General features: G+C 44.8%; 1 protein-coding gene across 2 annotated transcripts; it reads right to left on the reverse strand.

Annotated features, from left to right (window-relative positions):
* Positions 1–4,992: 4,992 nt before the first annotated feature.
* LOC111925652 (serine/threonine-protein kinase SBK2-like) lies at positions 4,993–16,417 on the reverse strand. Of its 2 annotated transcripts, none has more exons than XM_023922157.2 (4): positions 16,138–16,417; positions 8,352–8,547; positions 7,421–7,623; positions 4,993–7,163 (listed from the first exon to the last, which is right to left on the reverse strand). In XM_023922157.2, the coding sequence occupies exons 1-4, from the start codon at positions 16,276–16,278 to the stop codon at positions 6,594–6,596; spliced, it is 1,110 nt and encodes a 369-aa protein (XP_023777925.2). In that variant the 5' UTR covers positions 16,279–16,417; the 3' UTR covers positions 4,993–6,593. The 2 variants fall into 2 exon arrangements, with proteins under 2 accessions (XP_023777925.2, XP_086700382.1); XM_086844256.1 differs by lacking the exon at positions 16,138–16,417 and adding an exon at positions 10,388–10,516.
* Between the last annotated feature and the right edge of the window lie 615 nt (positions 16,418–17,032).

Here is a 17,032-nt window from a genome sequence, read left to right on the forward strand (position 1 = left end):
CCAATGCCTGGACATTTCTGTCCTTGCTCTGCTTCCATCGGCTAATCTGCCAGCGGAAGGGAAGACAACCAGCTGTGCCAGACTGTCGTTCCGATTGGGAACGGCTTTAAAGAACGACATGAACTCTCAAGGGAGTTTCAACACGAGAATTCCTTAGTTTATTGCTCTAGGCTTGTCTTATAGACAGATACGTGGAAAAGTACAGAAAGGAAACTCTTATTGGTTAACAAAGTGCTACATTACCATCATTGGTCAGGGGCACACTACCCCCCTGACCCTCTCCTGCAAGGGAAAACAAGAGGACAGATAAACAGCACCTGGCAGTTGTTTTCTGTCTCTGAGGATTGTTTTGAAATCCTCCTTTGAATTTCTCAGGCTAGCTTCTCAGGCAGGACTGAGAGGCCATGGGCCTGCAGTTTCTGCAGCTCCCTGCAGCCTGTTCCAAAGCTAGCATCCATACCAGACACTGGGCAACACTGGGGTCATGGACACAGGACTGCTCAAGCATCAGTTTCAAGACATCTGCACCACCTCTAATCATGGCAACATGACTGCTTTGCTTGAAGCCAGCTCTGTATATCTAGATGTCAGATACACACTTTAAAAAACTAGTGTTTTACCACTCAAGGTCAATTTTGTCCTGAGCACCTCACTTAAATAAATTCAGTCATGAATCATTTTTCATGCTAACCCCTACGAAATATGTCAGCAAAATACAGGTGGAAGTTGTACTCTGAGTTAGCACACAAAAAGTGGCTACCACAGAAGCTGCAGCCTTGTGTGAGTCTACCCTGAGCCACAGGTGCTAGCCAGAAACATGAGTCCTTGGTGGGGGGAAGCTTGTAAACAGCAAAGAGGATTTGAAGTGCAATTAGTCTGTGTGACAGCCGTGACTGCCTTCTGTCACCACACTGGGCCAGGCCAAATCCCCTTTCCTCCCTCTCTTGCACAAAGCTGAGCCAAGGCACAGGGCTTATAAACATGCCCAGCTGCCTGTCAGCCCATGGGAAAGAAAACAAATGTACCACAGCAACAGGCAGACCTGTATATGGGCAAGACCAGATTATTGGCTGGTGTGCCTGGCTATCAGATCTTGATGCATCCTAAGTAGGGAAATCTAGGATGCTGGCTGATACTAGTCACTAGGGGGTTTAGTAGTAGTCTCTTCTCTTCTTGTGGTCAGCAGTAACACTGATAGCACAGCACATCACAAGGGGAAATAAAATTACAGTATGGGTAGCAAGGTACAGTGCAGGCTATGGGATATGAAAAACATGGAGGCAGTTCCTCTGATCTTCCTGTCTAACGTATTTCCCTCTGGTTTCTGCATCTCCACCCAGGGATCCAGGATAGAGGTAAAAAAAGGCTAGAAGCTGAAACTCCATGTCAGGGACCGAGTATCTTGTGCCCCAAGTCACTTTCAATTGTGCAGCTCTTTGGCATGACAATGGCATTTTATGATTTCTCATGGCTTCTCAGCTACAGGCAGCTCTAGAAGACATCAGTTGGGTTGCAGTTGTCACCAATGTGCCCCTACATAAGAATGAAAGGTAACAAAATCCACCATTTTTATTTCCTAGCTACTTTCTCTTCCTATCCTTGTGCTCAGGAGAGTTGCTTATAACAAGGCCATATTTTATGTTTTTTAACAAAGCTTTGGTCTGCTTTGTCTTTGAAGTGAAAATCAAAACTCGAGAACTAGCAGTGTGGGAGGAATTAGGCTCACACATCATGCAGTCCTACATCTGCCCTGTCATTTTCCCTGGCCTGAGATGTTTTCTCCCACTCATTTCTTGTAATTCGTGCTCAGTCCTTCTGAAATCTCAAGCCCTGACATTTACCTGCAGAGTGGGAAGAGTCACAAGAGTGGTTAGCATGTGGTCTTGTTCAAGGAATGCTGGGGAATACCACCCTTCTTAAGAAACTGATTCAGTCACAGTAATGATATTTAAGGGGTTTAAGTAGAAAAGAATGGAAGTAACAGTTTTGGAGTTGACAAAGCAGAAGGAAAGTTATATGCAAGCTTCTGGAAATTACTCCAGAAGTCTAACTGCTAAATCCCTGAAGACTGGATATCTACCCTGCTTTTAGTCATTGTTCCAGCTTCCACAACAGAGTGACTTTCATTATTCTTCCTGTAGAAGGAGAAGATGACATTAACTCCACTATGCAATTTGTTCCTACCCTGCTGTTTGTTCTGAGTTCAGCCAGCATAGAAACACAGTCTCTATTCTGGGGACAGTTGTCCAAATAATTTGCCTACAGGCTCTCTTTAGCATTCAGTATTTTAATTCCGAGATGATTCATCTGGGACATGGCTTAACCATTATCAGGACTTAGGTCATGACTTTCAAATCAGCCTGAATTTTCACATCTCTGTCTAGCAGGATGACTTCTTCACTCTCACTTCTTCCTAACAACACTTCCTAACTGGGAGAAGAGTTACAATCAAACTATCAGTTCAGTTAACAGATCCAGGGCTCAACCCATCTGCCTGCATTGGTGGCCCATACTTCCCTGCACTCTGCAGTCTTTCATCTGTATCATATTCCTCAGGCTGCTGCTGAGTGTAGCTATTGAGTCACATGGACTGTATAGTGCAGAAGTGGAAACAGAATGCATAGTGAGGTGCACAAGGAGATCCAGAAACACAGAACATACATCCCACCAAAAGCCATGGGATCCATGCTCCCAGCCCGTGCACACAGTGTGCTGCAGGCATCTGGGCACCACGGGCTGGATTCAAACTTCTTGGACCTGTAGCCAGAACTCACAGTGTGGTGAGCTTGGTAATTGCCTGATTTCTCTCTTCATTCCATCCCAGAGAAGAGTGAAGCACTGCATTTTCCCCTCCTCTTCAGATCCACCTGATGCCCTTTTGGGGATGACACCAGATCCACCCCATCCCCTTTGCCTACATTAGCTGAAATGTTGCCTTTTACAGTGCAGGGCACCTGGCCAGCCCTCCTGCAGCCAGAGGCTGCAGCTGCAAAGGGCTGGTGTGTTTGCACAGCTCTATTCCATTCAGCTGCTCAGGAGGCACTGGGGGCAACCAGATCCTTTTCCAGACCCACTGGGGATAGTCTTTGTTAGGTCTGTTTATTCATTGATTTAAGCAATCCAGCTGCAATTATGAACAAGCTACTGAGAAAAGAATCCTGAGTTGAGGACTTGGTTCAGGGCAGGGCTTTTTGTCACTATGCTCAAATTCACACTTGCTTCATTGCAGCCTTGTCCCCATCACCAGCACATGCATGATGCAGTCACAGTGCTGATTTCATCACTTCACTAGGCATCACACAACTTTCTGGCAGCAGAAACCTCTTCTACCGAAGTCTCAAGGCTCTTTGACAAAGGAGACGGAGAAACAATCCTGGTAATTGCCACATTATCCTGTCACATTACCTTTGTCAGGTAGCACTGAATCCCTGATCCTCATTGGCATATTTGGCTCCTGTGAAAAACCAGCCTGGGTCCTGAAAGCATGGGGCAGCTTGATTTGTTTCCCCAAAGATGTCAGTGTTCCATCAGTTCAGGTTTACTTTAATTTGGAGTAAATCCTAAAATCTTCCTAACCTTTGATTGTCAAACTGGTTTTGTATTTGGCATACAGTTTTGCTAAGACCATGCTGAGCAATTCCAAAGGAGATATATTTGGGAGCCCTAAACATCCTTAGCTGCAACACAGAGTGTCTTTAAAATAAAAAATGTTGTGGAATCGCAGCATGGCTGATACCAGACAGGACATATGAAGACTGCCTATACCAATCTCCTTCTCAAAAGAGAGACAGCTAGAGAAAGTTTACCAGAGCCTTGTCCAATCATCTTTTGAATGTCTTCAAAGCCATAAACACACAACCAATGTTACTAACTTTGGCCACTATCACCATAAAGCCCTTTTTTTGTTTGTTTGTTTAAATGCCTTCCCTCTCACAATTTATACTTGTGCCTAGAAGTATAAAGAAGTACAAGATCCACCCTAACTCTTCTCTTCTCCAGACATTCTCCATTTTCTCAGCCTCTGCACATATGAGGGTTTCTTACAGTAGGCAAGAACCATACTTGGTTCTTGTGGACTGTTTGGTTTTAACCTCCCATGGCTTCTCTTGGATCGTTCTCAAATTAAAATAGGTCATTAGTAGGTGGTATTTTCTTCTCAATATTCTATACCATAATCAATTCACCATCCAGTCTTCCTATTTTAGATAGTTTAATTTGTTAGTTTCTTTAAGGTTTTCTTACATCTTTAAACCACAGTCCCACCATGGGACCCAGTTTTTTTCTGAGCTGTCTCTAGTTTTCCAGCTTGCATGTAATTGTGGTGCCATACCCAGGATTTCCCCATGTGGTATCAAATACTGATCACTCACTGCTACTTCCCACACTCATATTTAGGCCAACAGGAATCTTATTAGCTGTTTTTGCTGAAGATTTCACCATCCCTACTTTCTGCCCCTCTTTGGCCATGCAAGGAGCCCTTTTTTTTTTTTTTGTAGGACAACACAGTAAGAACTCATGTAATCTTATGTATCCTCTGTGACTTGGCAAGTTTTTAGGGTCCTTTTGTAAGAATTACTTTTATTCCTGTTCCTTTTATTTAGTATGTTCCTACTTAATTATATTTCTCCTGCCTGTAAGAAAATGCATTTGGTTTGAATATACTTAGCAAGTTATTCAGATCTCTTTGAGTAGCTTGCTCTTCTTGCTACTACCCTATTCATGCTTGTCATCTGTAGAGTTTTATCTGCTTTGTATTTTCCTTAAAATCACAGTTGAAATGTTAACCAGTTTTCATGTAACAACTGCAGAAACCAAAGAAAATAGAGCATTCCAATCAGACAATTATTTCTTCTGCCTATTGACAGTTCTCAATCCACTTAATCTATATTTTATAAACTTTGCATAGTGCATCTTCTGAATCAATACAACATATGATAATTCTCTATTTATCAATAGGTCATGCCTTACAAAAACTCTGAATGAGTGTATGAATTTACTGTATCAAACATGACTTTATTATAAAATTGAATGTCTCATTCCAAAAAGCCACATTCCTGTTCTGTAATTGTCCATTAGCAAGCATCTGTAAAAAGTTTTCCATTATTTTTCACTGGATAGTTACCAGCTACCTGGTCTTTAGATCCACTGGTCTTAAAGCTTCTCCACTTGAAATCCAGGAGCTGTGTTGGCACCTTAACATTCAAAGCCAAATTTCAGCAGGCTGGAGTTGAGCAGAATTTATTATGATTTCAAGTAATGAAAGATTCTGAGATGGAAGTAAGCAGAAGAAAATTGTACCTTGGACAGTGCGAGCATAACGCTGTTTGGTAGGTTTGGTTTGCTTGTTTAAGGTAGGTTGGGGAGTTGGAAGGAAAATTCAAGGAATAAGTGATGCAGGGAGCAGGAACAGCACAAAATAATAATACAGAGGTGACGTTGCTGAGAGAGAAGCAAGCAAAAGGTGTTCACCAGCTGACGGATAGTGCTAGTAGAGAAGTTAATACTAAAATGCCAGTGGGTGAGAAGAAGCTGGGAAAAAAAAGACATGGAGGTTGGGGAAGCGTAGAAGAAAGAGCATGTGCAAGAAAGGACTGGAGATGAAAAAAAAAGCTGAAATACTAGAAAGTATAGTACTGGGACACTGCATTTTTAGAAGTTATAAAGAGTGGAAAATGAGCTGTGGATGTTTCCAGCAAAAGACTGGGTTAAGTGCAGGAAGGGATTATTACCAACAGCAAAATCCTGGGTATTGAAAAGATGTAGAAAAATAAAAAGGGCTACTAACCCTTAATTCCCTCTTTGCTACTCCTTTTCAGGATTAAAATGTGCACCTAGGAGGATACTGGGGCATTAGGAGAGGTCTGTGTCTAGGGAAGGGTTAAAGAAGTGATAGGAGAGAAGGAAGGTCTTCTAGAGGGGTAATGAGGCATCTAAAAGATCATGAAGGACATTGTCTTAGGACCTGAAGGCAGTACAAGGGAAGAGGTGTGTTTGGGCAGGCATGAGATAACCTCAACACCATAACCATTCCTCAGCCATCATCCATGGCCACATGCTGGGGACTCCCCAGCCCCTCCACCCCACCAGCCTGAAGCCACCCTCCATGGGTCCTGGTGCGGGCACAGGCAGAATTCAGAGACGGCCCCTGCCTTGGACAGCTTGTCCTGAGATAGCTCCAAGTTCTAACCTGCTCCCTGCTTTCCAACAGCGTGTCCCAACAATCATTTATTATGAGGGAAAATGAGCCACATACAGAAACACAAAAGTACATATTTTGAGACATGGCAGGTGCTGCAGCCTAAATAACTCCCTGGAGTTCCTGTGGCTATGAAACAAATAGATGCTTCACACACAGTCATTTCCATGAGAAAGATGTTTTCAGGCCACAAGGAGGTGGCACTGGGCAGCACTGAGTCATGGGGTGAGGACAATCATCTGGGGAAGAAGCTTGACTGTGGCAGCAGGGACAGTGCTGCAGAGAAGTTGCTCTCTGAGTCACCATGGCCTCTCATTCCCAGGCCACCATGGTGCCCAAACCCTGAAGCCCTTTGCAGGCTGAGACCCTCCTTCCCTCCTGCCATGGGGAGCAGGATCTAGGACTTCACGGCAGCCTCCTCACTGTGCCCACCCTCCAGCCTCCAAGGGCAGTCAACATAGCACAACACCCCACTGACGGGGCTACGTTTGGTGGGATCTAGAGCCAGCAGGCTTCGCAGCATCCCAGCAGCCTCGGCTGTCAGGCGCTTCCAGTGCCGGGGCACATCCTTTTCCAGGCCTGTCTCCTGCCACTGCATGAAATCCTCAAAGAAAGGGTCCTCTGGCAGGCTCTGCTCCCAGGGGAAGTAGCCAGTCAGCAGGCAGAAAAGCAGCACCCCGAAGGCCCAGGCATCCATGCTGCTGTCAATGGGCACTCCCTGAGCATCAGCAGTGTTGCTCAGCTCGGGTGCAGTGTAGGGGATTACCCCAGCCACCAGCTTGAGCTTGGTACCCTTGGGCCGCGTGAGCCCAAAGTCAGTGAGTTTGACGAGCCGGCAGTCAGGATCGAAAAGCAGCACGTTCTCAGGCTTGATATCACGGTACACCAGCCCCCGGCTGTGGATGAACTCCAGCGCACTCACGAGCTGCTTGGCACACTGCTTTGTGGCCAGCTCAGGAATCCCATCCTGTGCAGGGAGAGAGACAGGTGGGATGGCACACACAGGGCACCTCAGCAGCCCTGCTAGCTATAGGGTCTCAACAATGCTCAGCATTGGTAAAGACCTTTGCATTTCTCACCTTGCAAGCCCAAGGCTGCTTTAGTGCTGCAGACTCCAGATAGACCCACAGCCCATTGCCTTCATCTCCCACCCTCTGACCCAGACATCCTTCAGAGGGGCCAAATGCTATAGCCCAGTCCCCATGGCCTTGTAGCAACACTCACGCGGGGTTTGATGATAGAGATGAGGTCTTTGTGGAGCGCTGGTTCATAGAGGAAACCATAGTACTGGCTGGACTCAATGGCAATTCCAAACATGCCAATGATGGCAGGGTGGGTGGCGAGGGACAGTGCTACACAATACTCATACAGAAAAGTGTGCAACTTGGTACTGGCTTTGGGGAGCAGCTTGAGAGCCATAGGAGTCCCTGGGGATAGGAAGAGTGGGTTTGACTCCTCTGAAAATCTCACCAAGATAAGAGAGATCAGCCACAGATCTAGGCAGTCACAGCCACAGAGAGATGTCTATTTCAAAGTTTGTGTGAATGCAAACAGGACACCTGTAGACACCAGATCTAGAAACACTGGCACTGCCACTGGTGTGATTTTTGGGCCCTGGGCATGCACAGGAGCCCTGGGCAGAGTAAGGACATTCAGGATACATGGGTACATCAGTCTGAGCTAGGACTACCAGGAAAGAACAGTGCCAGGGCACTCATATGGCCAACCCAGGACCTTCATTCACACCCTGTGTCCATGGGCCTTAGGGCACCACTGCAGCTCAGGCTTGGGGCTCCTTGACTGAGCCCTGTGGTAGGACTCCTATTTCCATCTATATCACATGCATGCTGGTGCATCTCCATGAACTATCTGGATCCTGACTTGTGGATTAACTTCCTTGCTTGACCTTGGACCTGTCTTATCACTATAATCTTGCTGGTATTCTGGGCTGCCCCCTGGGATCACCTAGTTTCTGGCTGGATGTAATGGGATGGTTCCTGGCTTTGGAGGTTCCCATTGTACTGGTCTCCCTGGGAATACTCCCTGCCTCCCATGCCTGGTGCCTGGCCCCAGTGTGCCAGCAGCCCACCCTGTGCCCTGGTGAGTGGAGAGGAGACAAGGCACAGTAGTTCACAGGGCAATGTCAGTTTCTTACCTCTCTGCCTGTGGGTCACTAGCATCACATGGCCGTACTTGCCCCTGCCCAGCTCCCGAATAACCTTGTAGTGCTCTGACACCTCAGTGTGCACCAGGCTCTGAGCAGTGATCTCCAGGAGCTCCTCTAGCTTGGTTGGTGCTGCTCTCCCTGGCACTGCTGCAGTCACAGCTGAGCTCTCAGCCATCACTGAGTGCTGCAGAAACACCACAGCTAGAGTCAGGAATATCACAGCACACAGAGAGAAAGCCAGATCAGACATGCAACACAAACCATGCAGGACATATTTCTGCCACTTGGAGCCTGAGCACTCTTGATGCTGCGCTAAAGTTGAACTTGCACTTTTATACAGCACATCTCTGGGCAAAGCTCCTCATCACTGAAAAGGGCTCTGTATTGAAGGGAACTTTCTTCAGCCCTCTAATCCTTTTGCCTAATATAGACAATAGGCAAAACAATAGCAGAGTCCCAGATTTTCAAGTGTGACCCAGTCACCCCACCTTGCTCTCCTTAGCCTACTGCAGCAAGACCTCATCTCTCTACTCAGAATTCCACCTCTACTGCTTACTGGCGAAAGTCCTTGAGGTAACAGATGAGACAGACCTGTCCCTTAGGCAGAAGCACAGCTAGCATGTGACAAAAGGCAGAGTGCCCTGAGAAAGCCAAAGGGGGCTCACTACCTCACATGGCTGATGACGTTTCTGACCAAAAGTCACGCATCTATGCAGCCAAGTAACTTATACAGGAAGTAACCTAGGACATCAATGGCATTTTGAACTATAGCCAGCTGCTTCAGACCCATTTCAGAGAAGTGTTTTTTCACTTTTCCCAGTCAGCTACAAGGCAGCATTTTAAGGCTTCTGTGGCAGCACTCTCTCCCTGTCCACCTCATGCTCTGAACAAGGCACTTTGGGCCTGGGAGTTCCTCATGGCCTTGGAGCAAGGTCACAAAACCAGAGTAACAGGATGGTCAATGCCAGAAAGTACTTCTGGAGACCTCTTACTGCAACATCCTGGTCAGAGGAAGGTTAACTAGAGCAGGTTGTGCCCAGCCCAGTTTTAATTATCTACAAGGATGGAGGCTCCATAGCTACTGTGGGTAACCTGTTCCAGTGCTCAATCATGTTTGTAGTAAAAAAGATTTTAACTTATGCTTAGATAGAAATTCTATTTCAGGCCCACTGCCTTTTGTTCCATCACTCAGTATCATCTGATACTATGATACACCTGTGGTTGTGTGTTTTTGCAGGTATTTATATGCATCGATCAGATGATCCTCTCAAGTCTTCTCAACTTAAGGCTGAACAAGTCCCAGCCCTGTTAGCCTCCCCTTCTATGAGAGATACTCCCATATCTTAACTGTCTTCATAGTCTAGATTTGTTCCAGTATGTCCACATCTCTCTTCTGCAGAGGAACCCTAATGCTGCTAAATTCAGTCGTTCTTCAAATTAGATAAATTTGGGAAAAAACATTTAAACCTGGGAAATCTACAAGGCTGTATTTCTACAGGAGCCTGAGACTATCTGTTGGAAAGTTTCCCTTCCCTTCCCTTCCCTTCCCTTCCCTTCCCTTCCCTTCCCTTCCCTTCCCTTCCCTTCCCTTCCCTTCCCTTCCCTTCCCTTCCCTTCCCTTCCCTTCCCTTCCCTTCCCTTCCCTTCCCTTCCCTTCCCTTCCCTTCCCTTCCTTTCCCTTCCCGCACCTTCCCGCACCTTCCCTCCCCTCCCCTCCCCTCCCCTCCCCTCCCCTCCCCTCCCCTCCCCTCCCCTCCCCTCCCCTCCCCTCCCCTCCCCTCCCCTCCCCTCCCCTCCCCTCCCCTCCCCTCCCCTCCCCTCCCCTCCCCTCCCTTCTCTCCTAGACTGCATTTCTAAATCTTATCCAATTCAGAAGTGCCAAGACATTGGCCCTACTTTTCTGCAAAGGCTTTGGCTTGCTGCAAGAGTCAACACCAGTCAAATTTAGTACAGTCCATACAGAGTACAACAATGAACAAGTGCTTGCATGGGAGGGCATAAATGGAAGGCTGGGGATTACTCACAGGGAGAAAGGGTCTGGAAAGTATTTTCAAGATTTTGCTTTGAATCCTCCTGTTTGCTGCCCAGCCAACAAGACTTGTGAAATGGAAAGAGCATGTCAGAACCCACAAATGTATCCACCCTTCCAACAGTATTTCCAAACCAGTGCTTCCTCATTTAGGTGCTATAGAGAGAAAAATTTAGGTGGAATATATAAGAGAGAAAACCTAAAATGAAATAGACCTGGGAAAGGCATAGACCTCCCTTTGATACTAGATAAGCTAAAGCCACATCAAAGAGTGGAGTGGAACAACAGGAGAGATGTCTGCTTGTCATTTGAAGAACATATTTCATCAATATTTGTGAAAAAAATATCAAAATTTTTTTTCTGTGACAGTGTTTCTCCTGTATCAAATTAATGGTCACATACAAGTTCTCGACAGAAAATTCTTCACAGTCTTCTTAGATAACTGAAAATCTCAAACCTGAGTTAGGTAAAATTTCTTCCCTTGTATGCTGGCAACTTGTTATTGCTATTTAGCCCAAAGGTTAGAATCTTCTTTCTGTGTCAACTTTAAGCATTACTCCATACTTTTCTAATATATACTAATTAATATTAATAAATATCTATTAATTAATATATTTTATTTGCATTTAATTATTTACAATATGATTCATCCATTTTATATGATTCTTTACTTCTCTCCTATTTACTATGCTAAAACTTGCTTTTGTGTGTGGGAGGATATGCTTTTCTGTATATTCTTGGTTCTCAGTTCACTTTAGGGAGTCACAATATTTCAGTCCATAAGCTTTTGCAATACAAAAAAGCCCAGAACAACCCAAATCGCAAAAAATTCTTATATCCTTCCACTTCACTATTCAGGTGAACTGCAACACAGGTGGAACAGATCCACACTTCCATCCATGGCCCCCATGGCATGGGAGGGCAAATGGTCCAGTTTCAGAGTAGAGCATTAAAGTGAATGAGCTAGCTTGGAAGAACAGATCATCCAGAAGGTATGGCTAGTTTCTTTAGGGCCTGTGACCTGTGGGTGTGATAAGAGCTCCTTATGAAGGAAGCCCCAGCTGCAATCACTCCAGAACAGTTTGCAGACTTTGGCCCTTGCTGCCCTTGGAGTCATTGATTACAGTGCAAAGTCCATGCTTGAGAAAATAGCTGACATTATCAGGTCTTTCTTTGAGATGCCTCTGCAATTAGCTAGGAAGGTGAGGATCAGATTTGGGTTGCGCTGAGTAGAGTGTGTTTGGGTGCTCTGCACCTGCTTCTGATACCTTCTAAAGTGTCATTTTCCCATTTCAGATTGACAAGCACTGAAGAGGAGGTCACCAGGGCCCTGGCCAGGATGCATTCACCATTTGGCAGTGCTGTATTGAAGGCAGCAGGCAGAGTCCTATTCAAAACTGTTCTTTCCTCCACCGTCCTTTCTGTACTTCATCCTTGCTAGAGGTCTTGTTTCCAGGCTGCTGACTGTGAGAAATGGTAATTCCTCAAAAGAATCTCTAATTACAGCAGCAAAAAGCTCACATCCTTTACACCATCATGAGATACTTTTGAACCACCTGAGAAGCTGAGGGGGATCTAACCTATGGAGATACAATGTCTTAGTCCAGGTGATGTTATTCTGGTTCTTTAACCAAAATGATTAATATATTTAGTGCAGAAAAGCACTTCATACATCTCAAAAGCCAAAGAGAATGTGATCTCTATATAACAGAGACAGTGCTATGATGACAGTATCACAGTATGGATGCTAAATCTGAACCAGAGTGCCTGTAGTTATTGCAGGCCACATAGCTCTCAGGCCTGACTGAAGCCTAGCCTGGGAAATTCATGAGAAGGAATTAAAACAATTCTCAAAGATACTAAACAGCCTTGCAGGTGTTGTTTTGCAGTTTCTTGTTTCTCCTTGCAGGAGAGATTCAGGGGGGGCAAAGTGCCCCTGACCAATGATAGTGATATAGTACTTTGTTAACCAATAAGAGTTTCCTTTCTGTACTTTTCCACGTATCTGTCTATAAGACAGAGCTGAAGCAATAAACTAGGGAATTCTCGTGTCGTGACTCCCTTGAGAGTCCATTGTCGTTCTTCCTAGCCGTTCCCAATCAAAACGACATCACAGAGGTGTTTAGGTTGGAAGGCACCTCTTGAGATCATCTAATCCAATTCCCCTGCTCAATCTGCAGCAGCTGACTAAGGTTATTTAGGAAGGTGTTCAGCCAGGTCTCCAATAGCTCTATAGATGGAGGCTCCCATCAATGACCACTGCTTGGAAGAGTCTGGCTCCCTTTTCTTTACTCCCTCTCATCAGATATTTATATACACCAATAAGATGCCCTCTGAGCCTTCTATTTTTCAAGCTTAAGAGTTTCAGCTGTTTCAGCCTCTTCTCATATCAAAGATACTCTATTAAAAATGGCCTTGAGCATATGGCATGTGAGGTCCACTTTCTTGTCTGACCTTCTGCAGGGCCTTAACACAAACCAAATAACAAATAGTATCTGGGGAACCTCTTTCAAAAAGTCATTCAGACTTGATCCAAAGACAATTGGTCAATTATAAATGGCAGTGTGAACATTCTTGCTCTTACATATTTGTATGACAACCTAACCTGAATTTACCTAACCTGCTGCTGAAGCTTCTCAGATGGAAAAAAGACATTTCTAATACCTGTTAAATTTCTCCAGACTCCTGCAGTTTATATGCACTGTGGTCACAGGTAGGACCATAAGCTATGAAAATATATTTTCAATTAATTACATTGTGTAAAACTATCAGACTGAAGCTCAGGCTATGCATATAACTGATGCTTTACTTAGGCTTCACAAAGCATCTGTCACACTGTGCTTCTGTAGTGCCTGCATCAGTTAGTTGAAAAACAGATGTGATGCTGCCATAAAATGTCATCATATTTTGAATTGAGAATAAGCATCTTTATGCTCTCTGATCAAGACACCTCTCAGTCTTCTTATTGGTTCAATGCCTTCAAATAACTTTCTGTCTAAATCAAGCTCTCAGACTGTCCAGCCCGCTTGTCCAGCTCTCAGATCTGTTTCATGGCTCTCTTCTAAAGCCTCATCATTTTTCTCCTCCCATCCCCCACATTAAAACCCCAACTGTCTTGGGGGAAATGCCTCCTGTCACATGTTTAGCTAGAATGTCCCCCTGCCTTATGCTGTGGCCTCAAGATCTCTTGTCACAGGAATGACACACAGGCTGCACTACCTTATACATCCATTATGAGTCCAGAGCTTTTCCAAATTACTGGGGAATGTTGGGGAAAAAATTAACTTCCTCCTCATGCCTCTTTATGGGTGATGCCTACCTGGTTTCTACCCGAATATTTTTGCATCATGTTTAATAAAGCACATTTTGCTCAAATGGATTTAGTGGACCAAGTAATTCAGACCATTTCACTCAGTTGTTATCACACTTCTGCTTAGAGGCTGTATAAGGACCCCACCTGCAGACACTTCCCACCAACCTCTAAATTGTTGATTTGAAGCAGTTCTTATCCTGGTATTGGTTCATATAGCACCTGCCAGAAATGTCCCATTCACTGGTCATTTCCTGAAAGTTATCTGTACAAATTCCTCCTGTCATTGGTCTAAACCAAGAAGCCACACATTTTTAATTGATTTTTAAAAGTCCAGTATATAATGGAAAATAACATATTGTATTGTTGTTCTCATCCTACACAATTTTTTTTCAGTCCTAACTCTAATACTTTTACCTTTGTCATTGATCTAGAAGAAAACACTGAAATCACACAGAAAATGTTTGCAAATGGCACAAAAAGGGTTTGGGTAGATAATGCATTACTTGGTAAAACTAGTGCATGTACATACACACAAAAGTGTTTCAAATGACCAAAGAAGTCAGGATTTTAGTATGGCATTGGATAGATGACAGGAAAAAGAAAAAGAAAAAAAAAAAAAGAAAAGTCATAGTAATTATACGCATTTAGGTTCTTCATGATGATTAATGGCACTACATAAATCCAGTAACATAGATTTGGTATAGCCTCACTACTTTTGCAGGCCTTAAGACATTGGATGATCCAGAACTGGAGTAGAAATAATCTAAAGTGATATAGATACACATTTAACTGTTACAGATACAAGTCTACTAGCATAACAGAACAAGGAATACTGATTTTACAGATTCCACTTTTGCATTCACTTTGTTAAAGAAATGCCAGAAAAGAATCAGATGCAGGAAACATCAGCAGTAAGAGGGTGATGCTAAAACTAGTATTTTCCAGATGCTAAATTTAAAAAAGTAAGCTTCCCTTAAACAAAACAAACAAACAAAAAATAGAGACAGCTGTTCAGCTTCACGTAGGCTGAGACGACTGTAACAAAAGAAGAGAGATCTGTTCTGAGGCAATGTGCCCCTTACAGTGAACTCAAATTTCTGCAGAGGTTCCTATATACAGATACCATGACACAGTCTGAAATGTAATCTCTGAAAATCAGCTGAGTTAGGGAAGCTGTATTTCTGAGGAGCTGGAAACCTGTTAACAGCTTCTTCAAAACAACTGAGAATATCAAACACCAGTGGAATTTGTATTTTTATAAAAAAATTATTTTCCCATTTGCTCTGCATTCTTCTTTATCTATTTTTAATGTTTCTTGAAATGTTAAAAATATAATGATATAAAGAAAGCCTGGGTAAATGTCCTGAACTCTTCTGGAGGCTGATAGATCAACAGAACCAGTTACTGGATGTTTTCTATCTTTTTAATTATATCGGTGAGCCCACAAGTTGAGCAAGCTACCACTGGTGTCCCCAGTTTGACAGAAAAAGGACAAGAGAAAGTCATGACAATAGCAAGAGGGCTGAAAATTACAGAGCAAACTTCCAGTGAAGCTGTCTTTATAGCTTATCAAACAGATAGTGAAGCATTCACCCTATAATCTGCATACAACTTTCTGAGTACTGGAATTTCACTAAAAAGGTTGTAACTTCAGTTACATCAAAGCATTATACAAAAAACAATAAATGAAGCTGAAGTGAGGTGATTTCAAACCTCTATTGTGGTCCAGATTCTATGAAGAAGGATATTTACCCCTAAAAATCTCATCAAACATTATATACAAACATTCTTCCCTTTTTGTAACTTTTGGTTCAAGAATGGCATCTTTTTTTTTTTCCTTAAAAGGTCCACTCTGATGCAAACCACGTTTAATACAGCAAGGGATAAGAACAGATTATCACAATGTTTGTTTATGGATTATTGCTCGTAGATTTATGAGCTTTTTTCTAAAACTGGTCAGCAGGCTAGTGCTTAATCTCGCTGCAGAGAATGTCATGACTGCCGGTAACAGAACTGCGTATTGCTATTCTGGGCAGAGACACCCAAAAGCCTCACCGGAGAGCCCCGTAAGCCTTTCCGAGATGCAGCATGCCACAGCCTCCACACAGCAACCTCCTCGAACAGCAACCGGCAGCAACCTCACTTGGACCAAGCCACATTACACTTTTCTCCCAGCCAACGCCAGGACCACAGCACCATCCCACCGAACACAAGTGGACACAAAGCGACCTTCCAGGGAAAACCCACAACGAGCTCGCCACCAAGCCGCTGGGGGAAATGGGTGCACTCCGCATTGTGCCGGCACACCACGCTCGAGTCTCCAAAACCAGTATGAAAGGGGTGGGTACCCTTTCACATGCCTGTCCAGTGTCTTTCATCCTCCCACCGCTATAACTTCCCAGTGGCCTTTCCGCCTGTACTAAGCCTCTCACCTTCTCCATCAGTGCAGGAAAGCCAGACAGCCGCGACTGCCTCGCTCCCCTCGCTGCAGCCGCCGGGCTCAGCTGCGCCAGCAGCCGGAGTGGGCTGCCAGGCGCTACGGGGCTAAGCGTGACGCTCCGCCCCGTCCCCATGGCTCTGGTTTTGGGGGCACACTGCCTCCCTCCTGAAGGTGACCTCCGGGAGGGAAGAAAAGAGGGGGAAAGGGGGAAGGAAAGGATTACCCATCTACCCTCTTAATGGTTAGATGTGTTTCAGGAGTCAGGGTGGGATTGTTTCTGCTCTAACCATAGCGTTATAAACCCCCAGGGACCCACTAGCAGACCCACCTCGTTCAGCCCTTTGCTCCAGCTTGGGCTCTCGTTACAGCTGAAGGAGTAAAGTAGCTCCTTGGGCTGAAACAAGGTCCTTTCTCCAGGACTGTGCCAAGTAGGAGTCTGTTCCTGATGGCAGAGATCAGAACGACTATGGGCTGCCAGTGCTTGTCCTTGGCTACTAAAGGTGCCTATGCCAGTGATCATCAGAGACCAAGCACAAACCATGGCTGGCTCAAGGACCCCTCTTGTGGCCCAGTGGGTCAGGGTCTTCAGACACACTGGTACTGCAGAGCACTGTGGTGAAGCTGAAATCATTAATGATAACTACGATGACTTGCAAGCATTTCATCTATTCTCAGTAACTGCCCCCAGAGCATATTCCTGTGCCAAGGTCTTTCTTCTTCTACTTGAGCATGGAGATGAAAACAGCTCCTGGGTGCGTGGACACTACGGAGACCCTGGATCTTGGCTCTGGAACGCTGTTTTTTTTCTCAAGGAAGTGGATCAGGTTGTGTATCTGAAGCAGTAGTGCATGCAGCTGTTACATGGGTGTGTCACTGCACTGGCCTCC

The sequence above is a fragment of the Cyanistes caeruleus genome, chromosome 1 (assembly GCF_971803275.1).
Source record: "Cyanistes caeruleus chromosome 1, bCyaCae1.hap1.1, whole genome shotgun sequence".
In the NCBI taxonomy this organism is placed as follows: domain Eukaryota; kingdom Metazoa; phylum Chordata; class Aves; order Passeriformes; family Paridae; genus Cyanistes; species Cyanistes caeruleus.